Here is a 12262-nt window from a genome sequence, read left to right as displayed (position 1 = left end):
GGGTATGTAGGTATTGCATGTGTCACGCCACAATGGGTACCTATTGTTAGGTGACATTGAAGTGCTGATAAAATAAATACATACTTATTTTATTTTCGGCACGTAATTGAAGTTTCCCACCTGGGCAAGTCTCTCGGACTCCCCCTATCCTCAACCTAACTGTACAGTCAGCAGCAGAAGTTGCTAGGCGGGCGAGGTGTTCAAAATTACCTTGACACACTCTTATTCTGTTAACAATAAAGTCGCGTCAAGATCATTTTGAACACCTGGGCCGCTTAACAACTTCTGCTGCTGACTGTACATTACTGTTACCTAAATGAAAGTATGATTAAGTAGTACTATGAAGACACGTAAATAATAGTAATTTTAAGTAGGTATGGGCATCCATCGTATAAAAAGAAGAAGAAGTAAGTAGGTAATATGGGTAAGAACGTTATAAATTAGTTAATTGACATTCCCATCATTGTTCTACGAATCATCAGAAGCAGTTCATTACGATCATTACAATTAAGTATGACACCGTTACATTATCCTCTGTTAAGGTGAACGATACTAATTTAGGTACTTTCTATTGTTTTACGAATGCTTGACGACCTTGCCCAGAATTGAATTAAACTCAATGATATTATAACTAGATAATATGGCATACCATAACATTATAATGTTCGTTCCATCTATGGCTAAGAAGGCCCAATTTAATTTTCGACCACGAAGTCATCACCTATTAGATGTGCCTAAAACACGCACTATGTCCCATAGCAAATCACCGCTTGTCCGCGCTCTACAATACATTAATGCGCTCCTCGCATCAGCACCGGAATGTGATGTATTTGCAAGTAGTTGGATGGATCTGTGTAAAGAATGTATGAAGTTCTGTGAGGCGTTGGATAAGCGTGAATCATTTGTCTTGTATTAGTTTTTCTTTCTGACATTTTGTTCTATTTTTCCTTTCTAGACTGTATCATGTACCTTGTTTGTATAAATACTGTCTATTATAAATTACACAGTGTATAAGTCCGCTGTAATATATACTGTGTAAATTTTATGAATCAATAAAAAAAATTAAAAAAAATTAATAATTAAGTATCTAAACAAACGAAAAGGTTTCCAACGTCACGGCAGCAGCAGCACACACTCCTAAACAGCCCAATGCCTGATAATAATATCAGAGCAAAGACTGCAATGTGTGGAATAAAACTTTTGAAAAAAAATTAAGAGATTTTATCTTGTTCAAATCAAACATGTAAGTAATTGCCTAGTGTAATACATATAAACTGAAGGATGTTATTGTTTTATAGGCTACCTACAACCCTACGGCGGCTATGACAGAGACAAATACTAGCAGGAGGTACCAGGATTAGAACCTGGGGGCCGATTTTTGAAATTCGACCGCTCGATTTCGTGTATTTCATTCAACAATATCTCCATTACTAGGCATTTAAATTCTACTAATAGAATTGAAAACGAGTGGTCAATACCACTAGATTCCAAATTTCGATCGCTCGTATTTCAAAACTGAGCATTTCGCCGTTTTCCACCGATTTTCGAGTGACGAAATCGAGTGATCGAAATTCAAAAATCGGCCCCCTGGGCCCTCCTGCTTCATAGGCAGGGTCACTATCGACTAGGCTAGGAGGCCATATTTTCATTGATAGATCACAATTTGTAATAATTTTTTTTTTTTAAATACTAAATATAAATATTTTCGAAATTAATTCCTTGGGGTTAGATATGAGGATATTGTGTATTACTTGAGGTATATTTTGCAAAAAATAATTCAACGGTTTCGTATCTGGAGGAGCCCAAACTTGGTATGTTTTGAAAATTATTTTAATTTTAATTGAATGCAAGTGACGGAAATATAATAATGTGATATATTTTTAGAACCGGCTCAAACTGCCCTTTCATTTAATACTACACACGATAGGTTTCTGAACATTTATTTTTATTTTTCCATACAAAAAAAAGATGACGTCATAACTCCATTCCGTTTGTTTTCTTTTTTTGGTGCTACGGGTCAAATTGATTCAAATGGCCTAAAGATTAATCGTGCCGATTTTCATTCCTTTAACACCATTTGCAGCTGATTTTGGTCAACCGCTACTACTATTTCAAATGCATTCATATTACTATATATATACTCTGGCACAGCCACTTTGTCAGTCGAATAAGGCGGCAAATTTAAAAAATGTAGGCGCGAAGGGTTGATCTCCCATAGAAAATTTGCTTTTCGCTCCTTTCTACTGACAAGTTTGGTGTATTTCGACATTTTGTTTTTTTATATATTTTTAAGTTTTGAACCCTCCGAGGAGCGAGGACTACCTAACTTGCATAAACAAAACGACATTCAAATGTCACAAAAATGACAAGTACGAATTTTTAGGTTATGTTTTCTGCCTATTTCTCAAGCTTAACAGTCTCTGTTTTCTTTTGAGAATTTCAGTTAAATATTAACAAAACTGTGAACTAAACATGTCACTATTAAAAACAATAGTGTCCCGTTATATCTGTAAGTGTTAAAAATCAAATACAAACTGTGATTATTAAAACCACATATCGCTTCTTAAAAATAGTTTACTCAGTTTTTTTCTATTTTAGGGAGTCCACGACTGGCTACTATTCCAAGATTCTCTTCCAACGTTGCCGATGCCTCAGACGATGCTCCAGTTGAAATCGAAAACCCGTACAAGAAGGAGGAACGCCAATGCATATTATGTAAATTAAACATCACTCCAGACTACAAAAACTACCGTTTACTGTCACAGTTTCAGAGTCCTTACACTGGCAGGATATACGGCCGCCATATAACAGGGCTATGCAAATCGAAACAAGCGTTGGTGGAAGCGGAAATAAAGAAAGCACAGAACTGCGCTTTCATGCCATACTTTTATAAAGATAAGGTGTTCCTAAAGGATCCAAAGTTGTTCGATCCTGAAAACCCTATCCGTTCCCACAGATTTTAACTAGATTTAGTAGAATTTAATGTAGTACTGTTAATAAAATATCTATAATTAATTAATTGCTTCATTTTTGTCTGACATACATAACCTATGTATATTTTAATATTTTTCCCCTATTTTAGACTACCAAACAGACTTGTAGAAGAGAATATTTTATTGGCTGTCTATTGAATTAAATAACATGGATTTGTAATTATATACCTAACTGGTATTGCCACTAACAAATAAAGACCTTGATTTTGTCAATTTTACATATTTGCATTAATTTTCATGTTTTTAAAAATAGAATAGATATGCTAGATAATTGTTGAATACCCAGGAATGCTTTAACACTTTCGCAACCGGGCAAAAAACGACGCCCTACCCCAGAAACCGGTCGTCTATATCTGCGTACAAAACAACCCGCTGGGCGGGTTATCCGACATCTGAGCAAACATTACGAGTGCCTACCAGGCGGGTTCTCGGTAGTCAAAGTGTTAAAACTCAGTAAAAGCCCACTATCAAACAGTAACATTTATTAAACCAACAAAATTATACTTCATAGCATTTAAAAGTCATTATATTTAGATAAGACAGCACTGGAATCATCCGGAGTATTGAAGCAATCATGGTCAGAGTCATAGCCAACCAATGACGGTGGTATTTTTAACATTTGCAGTATCTCCGAGTAATCCATGCCATGTTTGTCGGGACATTTGAGTCTCATCATGTCCATCAATTCTACCAATGCCTCTTGACAGCCTTTTTGCCATTTTTTTATCAATTCTCTCAACTCTTCAGTGTCCGCTGTCATTGCTCTGGCTAGGAGCATTTTCTTCTTAACTTCTATTCTCGCTTTTATATTGTCTATGTCTGCCTGTGTTATTGAGCCAGTGGACTTAGCTTTGTTCACTTTAGATACTTTATCATAAGTCTTTCTGAAGAGAATCGTCTTTTTCTTGTCAAAGAAGTCATCATCATCTTCATCAAAGGAGCTTTGCGATGGCACTTTAGATACTGTGGCCGGGATAACTTTAGAAGCTTGAGTTTTAATTTTACTATCCTTTGCTGGCTTTTTGCTTTCTATTTTTTTGTTCTTATTCTTACTAGATGTTGCTATGAATTCATCATCATCATTGTCTAAAGTCAGCAAAGGTTTGTTAAGTTTAGTGTCATTTTTATTCAAAGTACTTAAAGGTGCTTCATCATCCGAATCAAAAAGAGGTTGAGAGTTCTTTTTTTGATCATTCACATTATTATCAGTTTTATCATACCTTTCTTTTACTTTTAAGAGTTTCTTTTGAATAACAACAATGCATTCTTTAGTAAGCTCATTGGGACTTCTTGTTTTTGAAGTTTTTGACTCAGATTTCTTCTTCTTTGGTTGGGCTACTTCTTTGGGAGTTTCTTCAACACCCTCTTTTACTGAAATGGTATTCTCAGTTTTTGAAGTTGTTTTTAATGGAGACTTGAACTTTTTGCCTTTGTTTACTTTCTTAGAAGGTTCTGGCGGAAGAGATACATCTTTGACCACATCACTTAAATTTTCAATATTGGGATTCTCTGTTTCTACATTTTTATCAATCGTATTGTCTGTAATTTCATTCTCTTTAGTGCAGTCGTCTATTTCATGAGATACGGTTGAGTTTGTCGCTTTTGTACTTGCCTGAGTATTAAGTGTTGCTAAGAATGTTTTAGATTTCTTTCTACGAGGTAATTCGAAATGTCTTGAAGGAGTCTTCACTATTTCCTCTTCATTTGTAGAATTTGTCGAAATTTCACATTCGTTTTCCACAGATTCAAGCGCTATATTTTTAACATTTTCGTTCGTTTTTTCTTCAGGTTCAACAACGCTTTTTCTCTTTCTACTCTCTTTTTTCGGCTCCACAACTTGAACATTATTACTTGCATTTGAAGCTAAAGGCGATATGAATGGCGAGGGACCTTTTTTCTTCCAATTTCGAGAGAGCCCAACTCGTCTACAAGGAGTCAACAAAGACTTACTTATCCCACCAGGGGTTTTAGGTGATTCATGGTTAGAGTTAGCTCGTACGGACGATACATTCTTCATCGTCGAACTCTAATATCTAGTGAATTATAATTTATAAAATAAATGGGTTTTAAAGAATATCTATTTTACGTAAATAAACACGAAACGATATCTTTTTTTTTTCAGACATTGACAGAAGTTCCCGCCACAGAATCTCACATACTTTTTTTAAAGAAAGCATGTGATTTTCTCGAATTATTTCTTGGAATCGGCGTTATTTTACGTGACTTGAATAGTTCGTAGTGTTGTTGCTAGTGACGAGCTTACCAAAATAATTCGATGAATTTTTTTGGTGAAATGGCAAGTAGACAATTGCTTTCGAAATGTGAATAAGTAACTTATTCATTGATTATCAATCGGTAAATTTCATTGACTTATTTATCTTATACTCATGTTGTATGAAATATAAGAAACGAGATTATGAAAGTTTGAATTTGCCAAAATATACCTCACGATTTTAGATAATCGATGTGATGCCACATCACTGTAAGTATATCCCCACCCTAGCTACCATCCATTAAAAATTTCGCCCAAACCAAACTTTGGTTTCGTGTGTTGTGCAATTGATAGGTTCTGCAAGCGGAGTTCCCTTCAGACCTTTCTGAAACGCGCAACTCCTCTTGCTCGTGGTGTTTTCGATAAGCGAAGAAATTCTTTTCCCGGAATAAACAACAACATTACATAATGCCGTTGCTTAGGCTGACGTCTGGTACTTTTGGGCAGCTGCGCACTTTCGCGACGTCGCAGGCGCTCGGGAAGCGAGTGAAGACCTTCGCCGTGTACCGCTGGAACCCGGATGAGCCCGACAAGAAGCCCTTCACTCAGAACTACCAGGTGGACCTCGATGATTGCGCTCCTATGGTGTTGGATGCCTTGTTGAAGATCAAAAATGAGATGGACCCTACGCTGACTTTCCGTCGGTCGTGCCGCGAGGGCGTCTGCGGCTCCTGCGCCATGAACATCGACGGCGTGAACACGCTAGCCTGCATCAGCCACATCGACCAGAACCTGAGCAAGCCATCGAAAATCTATCCTCTACCGCACATGTACGTCGTGAAAGACTTGGTCCCAGATCTGACCAACTTCTACCGCCAGTACCAGTCCATTGAGCCGTGGCTGCAGCGCGACAAGGAAGCGGCTAAAGGTAAGGAAGTCCAGCTGCTCCAGGACGTTGAGGATCGTGCCAAACTTGACGGTTTATATGAATGTGTGCTCTGCGCCTGCTGCTCGACCAGCTGTCCATCGTACTGGTGGAACGGAGACAAGTATCTCGGCCCCGCTGTCCTTATGCAGGCTTACCGCTGGATTATTGACTCCAGGGATGAAGCCACCGCCAAACGCCTTTCAAAGTTGAAGGATACATATTCTGTCTACCGGTGCCACACAATCATGAACTGCACGCGAACATGCCCGAAGGGCTTGAACCCTGGACGCGCTATCGCTCAGATCAAGACCTTGTTATCCGGTATCGTCAAGAAACAGACCCCAATTATGGACCCGGCTGGTTTAGAGAAGAAAGCGGCATCTAACTAAGCATGGCATGCAATGATCTTTAGAAAAATGGTTGTTGTACTTGTACTTAAGTATACATAACTAGGTTTAGGCAGATTAGTATTATAATCTCATTAATTAAACCTAAAATTGTACAAAATACAACATAAGGTGCAAACATCTCAAATTCATACTCAAATGTACAGTTCTGGATTTTTCCATAACTGTGTTGTTTTTATGCATCCTTATGGCCCCCAAAAGTTTTACCTGCTGGCTCACTTTTTTTTACTCCATCTATTGTAAGAAGAAAAGTTATCCTTAAGTTCTTTGTGTCTATGGATGCACCCTAGTAAATCAGGCATTTAAGATTTTTTTTTACATTACAGAAATTTTAACCCACTTTGTTAATTATTTTTAGTAGTTATCAACTTTTGAGTACCTAATTTTACCATTACCATTTTCTAAAGATGTACGAAATTAGTGAAATTTAAAAGTATTATTTCAGATTTTTTATTGTTTAGAAGCTATTTATTACAATCATGATCATGTAAGTTATTCTGCCGCCATGCCATGTGATGTTATTTATTTCATGTCTTCATGCCACCTTAGACAAAATTAAGTAAACATTGTAATTGTTTTAAATAAATGACTATTTATTTATTTTTTTAACTTTTCCATAACTTTGAGTCCCACACTAATATTAAATTTGAATAAATCTCAATTTATACACTTTTGCGTGCTGAGAATACAAATATTATTTTAACATTTTAAATCTGTATGCACAAAGCATTAAGTTACCTTTTGTCTAAGTGTATGTTACCTTTTAACCATGTTTTAACCAATTTTCATTATATTTGATAAGAAAGCCCTAGTGATGGGTATAGGCGCCTTAATATTTAATCCATTATAAATCAGAATAAGTTCAGAATTTACCTACTTCATCCATGAAAAACTTGACAAACAAAAATATTTATTTTCGCATGTATGTGCGTATTTCAGTCCCAAGATGCTCTCGTTCCAAGGTCACCTTCTAATTATAGGTATATCTCGTGACAAAATGACTAAACTGGGTAATTGGCTACACATTGCGGGTGTGTAATGATCGATATAAAAATAATTAATATATTTTCTGTAGATATAACAACATTTAATATAATTTCAGAAAATATAATAACTCATTTTGTATAATATACATTTGGTATATTATTAAAATGTTTCATATCATTTTGTATAATTATCTTTTGATATAACACTCATTTATTATAACGATCATGTGATATAATGCTCATTTATTATACAAGTATTATTATATAAGCATTATTCGGTATAATAATATAGTAAAGGTATATATGCAAGGGGACACAAGGGGGCCCAATTACTTAGATATATTTTAATTTTATCTTATTTTATTTAGCATTAGTTTTTAGTTTTAATTTAGTTTTATTTTATAGATAAGTTAGTTTATTTTCATTTTTAATATTTGTATCTACCTTATCAATAAACCTAAGTAAAGGTATTTTTATGACGACATATGTAAATGTTTAACGCAGATTAGGTAGTGGTTTGTTTTGTGTAATGGACGCAATTCTAACCTAATCTAACCTACTTTTCTGGTAGCGGTTCGTTTAGTGTAGGGGTCGCAGTTCTTAACCTAACCTAACCTAGTATTCTGGTAGCGGTTGGTTTTGTGTAGGGGTCGCAGTTCTTAACCTTACCTACCTAGTTATAAATAGCAGTTCGTTATATGTAGAAATAGTCGTTTTTTGTAGTGTATTACACACAGTAAATGTGGAATTATATATCTAATACATTATATCAGCAATTCTACTTTAGATGAAATAACTTTATATCATAAATTCAGTATAGAAAATATGCATTATACTTGAAGAATGTTATGCTAAATGTTATTAGATCAATTAATCTTTATATAAAATGATAATTTATATCATATGAAAATATATTAAGTGTTGTTATATTATTTAATAATTATACTAAATAAGCGTTATTGCAACTGATATTATAATAAAAATGTTTATAGCCATCGATACGCACCCCACATTGCCCGGATACCTACCACGAGTGGATGTGTAATAAAACGAATAGTATTGCAATTTATATCTATGGCACCGTCAAATCAATGCTTCCCTTTAGGGGCGGATGTGAACGTAACTTCCTTTGAATACATGTAGTTGTACACTTAGGTGTTACTGCGTGGTGAATTTTATGGCGTGTACCTATTCCCCTTTGTCCCTGCCCCACGTGACCGCCGCCATGCAGCTATAAGCGGTTCCTATTGCCATCTGTGCCCGGTGGGGACAAATGAGAAATAGATAGGTACACCCACAGATATAATATTCATATTTGTGGGTACACCCGTGAAAGGCAAAGCTGCATAATGGCCCCATAGGATGCTTGGAACCTGCATTTGCTCGATTTGGTTTGCCCCGTAGACCCATATTTCAACTTAACAAGAGTCCATAGGCTACGAAGACGGTCAGGTAGATCGGAAACGTTGATGGCGAAGAAAGTGTATTTCGTTTATCAACTTAGTAACAAGAGTTATGAATGAAAAGGTATAAAGTTGATTAAAAAATCAACTATCGAATGAATTGGCGGATTTCCTTTTAATAAAAACAATTCAACAGACATGTATTCAACAATAAAATATTATTATCAAATGGTAAATACATTAATAATTCTCAGGTAGTTTTGTTACATTAATGCAAACAAAATTTAAAAAAAACAAGCTATAGCCATAACTTCTTCGAGACGTTAGAAAGCTTAATCAATATTCCACCTTATTCCATATGAATAAGGTTGACTTTAATCTTAAAGTCAAAGGTACTCTATTTAACTGAAATGTTTTTCCACAAACGATATCGATTTCACAATACAAGCTATGAACTTGAACCACTGATAACGGAAATAAACAAACTAATGATACAAGCCATTATAGAATATAATCTTTAAGAAATACGGTCTATAATCGCGTGTAAAGCAGATGCACTTAAGTTACAGTAATTTTAAGGTAAATAACGACCATTCATGCCTAGCTTTGCTTGAAAAAGATCGTAAGACAAGGGAGGGGTTAGGCGCTTAGGTCCTTTTAGAATTACGGTCATGGATGGAATATTCTATTACCTAATGACATGACAATGATGACCTGTAATGCTACCTAATTATAAGACCCAGCCATTCCAATGAAAATGCATAATTTGCCACAAAAGTTTGAACCTACATTATAGGAAATAGAGATGTTTTTCCCTTGTTCGAAAATTGAAAGAAACAAAGGAAAAGCAACTCTGTTCCAATCGAATATGATTTAAATTTAATTTAACTGAATAAGTACTATAGGTAGGACCTTGGGACTTTTAGGAAGATAAAGGTAAGTACCTTTGTTTGTATAATGTTGTTTTTAGCTCAATAGTGGGACCGGATTTTTGCACTATAAGTTTTGATAATTCTAAAGTTGAAAAAGTGATACTTATCTGATATGGGACATATTTTTAAGCATATTTGCAATATATGATGAAAAGTTAGAACGAGCGTTAGATATAAATTAGGTATTTATATATTTTTAGTAATGATTTTTTAATATTGAATTAAAGTGCAATGTTTAAGTTCCATTGTTTATAATATGTAGAGTGACGGCACCAATCATGGACATGTTAAGCGCACTAAATTAGAATTTCGTTTAAAAATGGGATGTTTTTTGACGATACAAAAATGGTGATTTTTTTTTCGGCACTTAAATACATGAGGAACATTTAAACAAAACCAAAAATTCTGTATGTTTAATACATAATTAATAAAAAATATATAAATTGAAATTTACGAAATCACCATTGATGGACATCAAAAATTCAGTAATGGACACCCAGTCATGGACATGGACCCAATTATGAACATTCATTAATGGACACTTTTGTATTGAACACATAAATGAAACAAATAATGTCACAAATCAACTTTTATTAACGCTATTTGAACTTTCATTTAGATTTCTAAGTTATACTATAAGAGTTCTAGGACTAATCCGGTTGCCGGCTGCATGAAACAAACCTGATCAAAAAATAGAATATACCTACCCTGTAGAGGTACCTGACATTTAGTACCTTCCAACGCACTTGGTCGGCCTAGGCTTAACCTGGCAGATTTTGTACAAATGGCAAAAACGTTGGACAAAAAAACATCAAAAAAATACCTCATCGAAAAATGGAATTAAACTTGTATGGTAGGATACCTGACCTTGGGGACAGTAAAAAAAAAAGTGGTCGGCCTCACCTTAGCCTGGCAGTTTTTGCAGTCCGACCAGATTTATTGGACCACATGACACCTACAATTTACCTCATAGCAAAATAGAATTGTTGACGTAAAGTCCATTCCAATAGAACTTGCAACCTATGTAAACAAACCGCCATATTGAAATTGTCTCTGAATGATGAATTTGCTAGTGATGGGCAAGAGTCTTACTTAGTCCTTTACTTAAGGCCCTAACACACTATCGCACTGCATCACGAACTTGGTGCGTCGCATCCATAAGTGAGAGCGAGAAACAGATATCTCTTAAATTCAATAACAAAGAAGTAAGATACGCGTACATGCCAAGAAAAACAGTGAACGAGTAAAATAATATTGAAACCGTCAATCATTCAAACTGTTGAATGATTGACGGTTTCAATATTATTTTACTCGTTAAACATACATCGTCTCGTCTATGATGGGTAGTGTTGTGACTAAAGTTGGTGATATACTCGTAAAGCCGCTACACACTACGCGACTCACGGTCTGTACCTGCCAACGCGGTTATATACACTACGCGGTAGTTTGACAATTTTAATTTCAATAAATATGTAAACTCAGATTAATCGTTTTAATTCCTTTTTTTTAAATAACCTTTTCCATTCTTTCGCACCATTTTTAAACATTATTTTTAAACTACGGAAAATTATAACTGGTCGTTTTGGACTGTTCATAAATAAAAATCTACCCTACATTTGACAAAATAATGACTGCATTATTTTGTCAAATGTAGGGTAGATTTGGCAGGTACAGACCGTGAGTCGCGTAGTGTGTAGCGGCTTTACGAGTATATCACCAACTTTAGTCACAACACTACCCATCATAGACAATTGTAGAATGTAAAAGAAACAAAAACGTCATTACATCAGGGCCTAATAACCTAACTTATGAAACCATTTTAAACTTTTAATGAAATATCCAAGATACAGTTATATATTGTTGTATTTTACGGTAACGACCGCTTTAATAGTGTATAGTGTATGTGTTTCAATGGTGTTTGATGAGATGATGTGAAAATTCAAGGAGAAACAGTGACAAAACAAAGTTACGTCTTTTGTTTACAAAGTTTGCAAGTTCTATTGGAATGGACTTTATGTCTTGGTCGGCCTCACCTTAACCTGACAGCTTTTGCAGTCCGACCAAATTTATAAAAAAAAAACATGAAAAAGACCTATCGAAAAATCGTATGAAACTTGTATGGTACGATAGCTGCCTTTGAGGACAGTAAAACAAAATGGTCGGCCAAATCCTGTATTGGCCGGCCGATTGGCGATTGGGTCGATCAAATTTGTGGTACCACGTGTGAGCTACAATTTACCTCATCAAGAAATAGAATTGGCAGTTTTTGCTGCCAGGCTACGAGTTTTTGCAGTCCAACCAAATTTGTGGTACCACGTGACAGCTACAATTTACCTATAGGATGCAAAAAACGGATTATAATAGCTAAAATAAACCTATTGACGTATGGCTTGGTCGGCCT

The 12262-nt window shown here is 35.3% G+C and overlaps 3 protein-coding genes across 3 annotated transcripts; 2 read left to right on the top strand and 1 right to left on the bottom strand.

Annotated features, from left to right (window-relative positions):
* The first annotated feature begins 2361 nt into the window (after positions 1-2361).
* LOC134675305 (small ribosomal subunit protein bS18m) lies at positions 2362-3019 on the top strand. Its single transcript, XM_063533510.1, has 2 exons — positions 2362-2509; positions 2599-3019. The coding sequence occupies exons 1-2, from the start codon at positions 2473-2475 to the stop codon at positions 2961-2963; spliced, it is 402 nt and encodes a 133-aa protein (XP_063389580.1). The 5' UTR covers positions 2362-2472; the 3' UTR covers positions 2964-3019.
* A 441-nt stretch (positions 3020-3460) lies between these two features.
* Positions 3461-5102, bottom strand: LOC134675062 (muscle M-line assembly protein unc-89-like). The gene has a single exon (XM_063533218.1). The coding sequence runs from the start codon at positions 5008-5010 to the stop codon at positions 3508-3510; it is 1503 nt and encodes a 500-aa protein (XP_063389288.1). The 5' UTR covers positions 5011-5102; the 3' UTR covers positions 3461-3507.
* A 380-nt stretch (positions 5103-5482) lies between these two features.
* LOC134675071 (uncharacterized) lies at positions 5483-7144 on the top strand. Its single transcript, XM_063533228.1, has one exon. The coding sequence runs from the start codon at positions 5674-5676 to the stop codon at positions 6520-6522; it is 849 nt and encodes a 282-aa protein (XP_063389298.1). The 5' UTR covers positions 5483-5673; the 3' UTR covers positions 6523-7144.
* Positions 7145-12262: the final 5118 nt, after the last annotated feature.

The sequence above is a fragment of the Cydia fagiglandana genome, chromosome 21, assembly GCF_963556715.1.
Source record: "Cydia fagiglandana chromosome 21, ilCydFagi1.1, whole genome shotgun sequence".
NCBI classification, from domain to species: Eukaryota; Metazoa; Arthropoda; class Insecta; order Lepidoptera; family Tortricidae; genus Cydia; species Cydia fagiglandana.
The sequence above is the reverse complement of the archived record's forward strand: the minus strand, read 5'-3'. Positions and strand labels throughout refer to the sequence as shown.